General features: G+C 42.6%; 1 protein-coding gene across 1 annotated transcript in view; it reads left to right on the forward strand.

The window, feature by feature from the left end:
• LOC119581998 (dyslexia-associated protein KIAA0319-like protein) overlaps positions 1–495 on the forward strand; it is a gene marked incomplete at its 3' end in the record, with an annotated part of 29,808 nt that overhangs the window by 16,764 nt on the left and 12,549 nt on the right. The window contains 1 exon segment of the mRNA XM_037930194.1: positions 101–326. Coding sequence (XP_037786122.1) covers positions 101–326 — 226 coding nt within the window.

Below are 495 nucleotides of genomic sequence, written 5' to 3' on the forward strand. Positions count from 1 at the left end.
TCATATTTCTTGATTGTTGAGATATAGTTATACTGCCAGCATATCACAGTACAGCCTCCAAACATTTTTTGTGGCACTGAATCACTCATTCTATTTGCAGCCAAGCGGATCAACCAGCCTCCCTCAGCCATCATCAACTCTCCTTCAAACACCATTAAGCTCCCCAATTCCGGCGTGATCATCGACGGCTCAGGAAGCACGGATGATGCGGGGATTGTCTCCTATCGTTGGGAAATGGTCACAGCACCCCTGGGGTACAAGCTGGCGGAAGAGACAGGGCCCACAGTACAGCTCACTGATCTTATTCCTGGAAATTACACAATAATGTAGGTTTGCAAGGTGTTGGTGAAATAGATATTTTTCTTGACTAATTGTATTTATGTCTGTAAATACGTTTTGATAAAGTTTTATATCTGCTTGTTTTCTCTTCCAAGAAACGGAGAAGGCCAAGAGAAGCTAATATTATGATCGAAAGCTCAGTGATGGATAGTGATT

This window comes from Penaeus monodon, chromosome 15 (genome assembly GCF_015228065.2).
Source record: "Penaeus monodon isolate SGIC_2016 chromosome 15, NSTDA_Pmon_1, whole genome shotgun sequence".
Taxonomy (NCBI): domain Eukaryota; kingdom Metazoa; phylum Arthropoda; class Malacostraca; order Decapoda; family Penaeidae; genus Penaeus; species Penaeus monodon.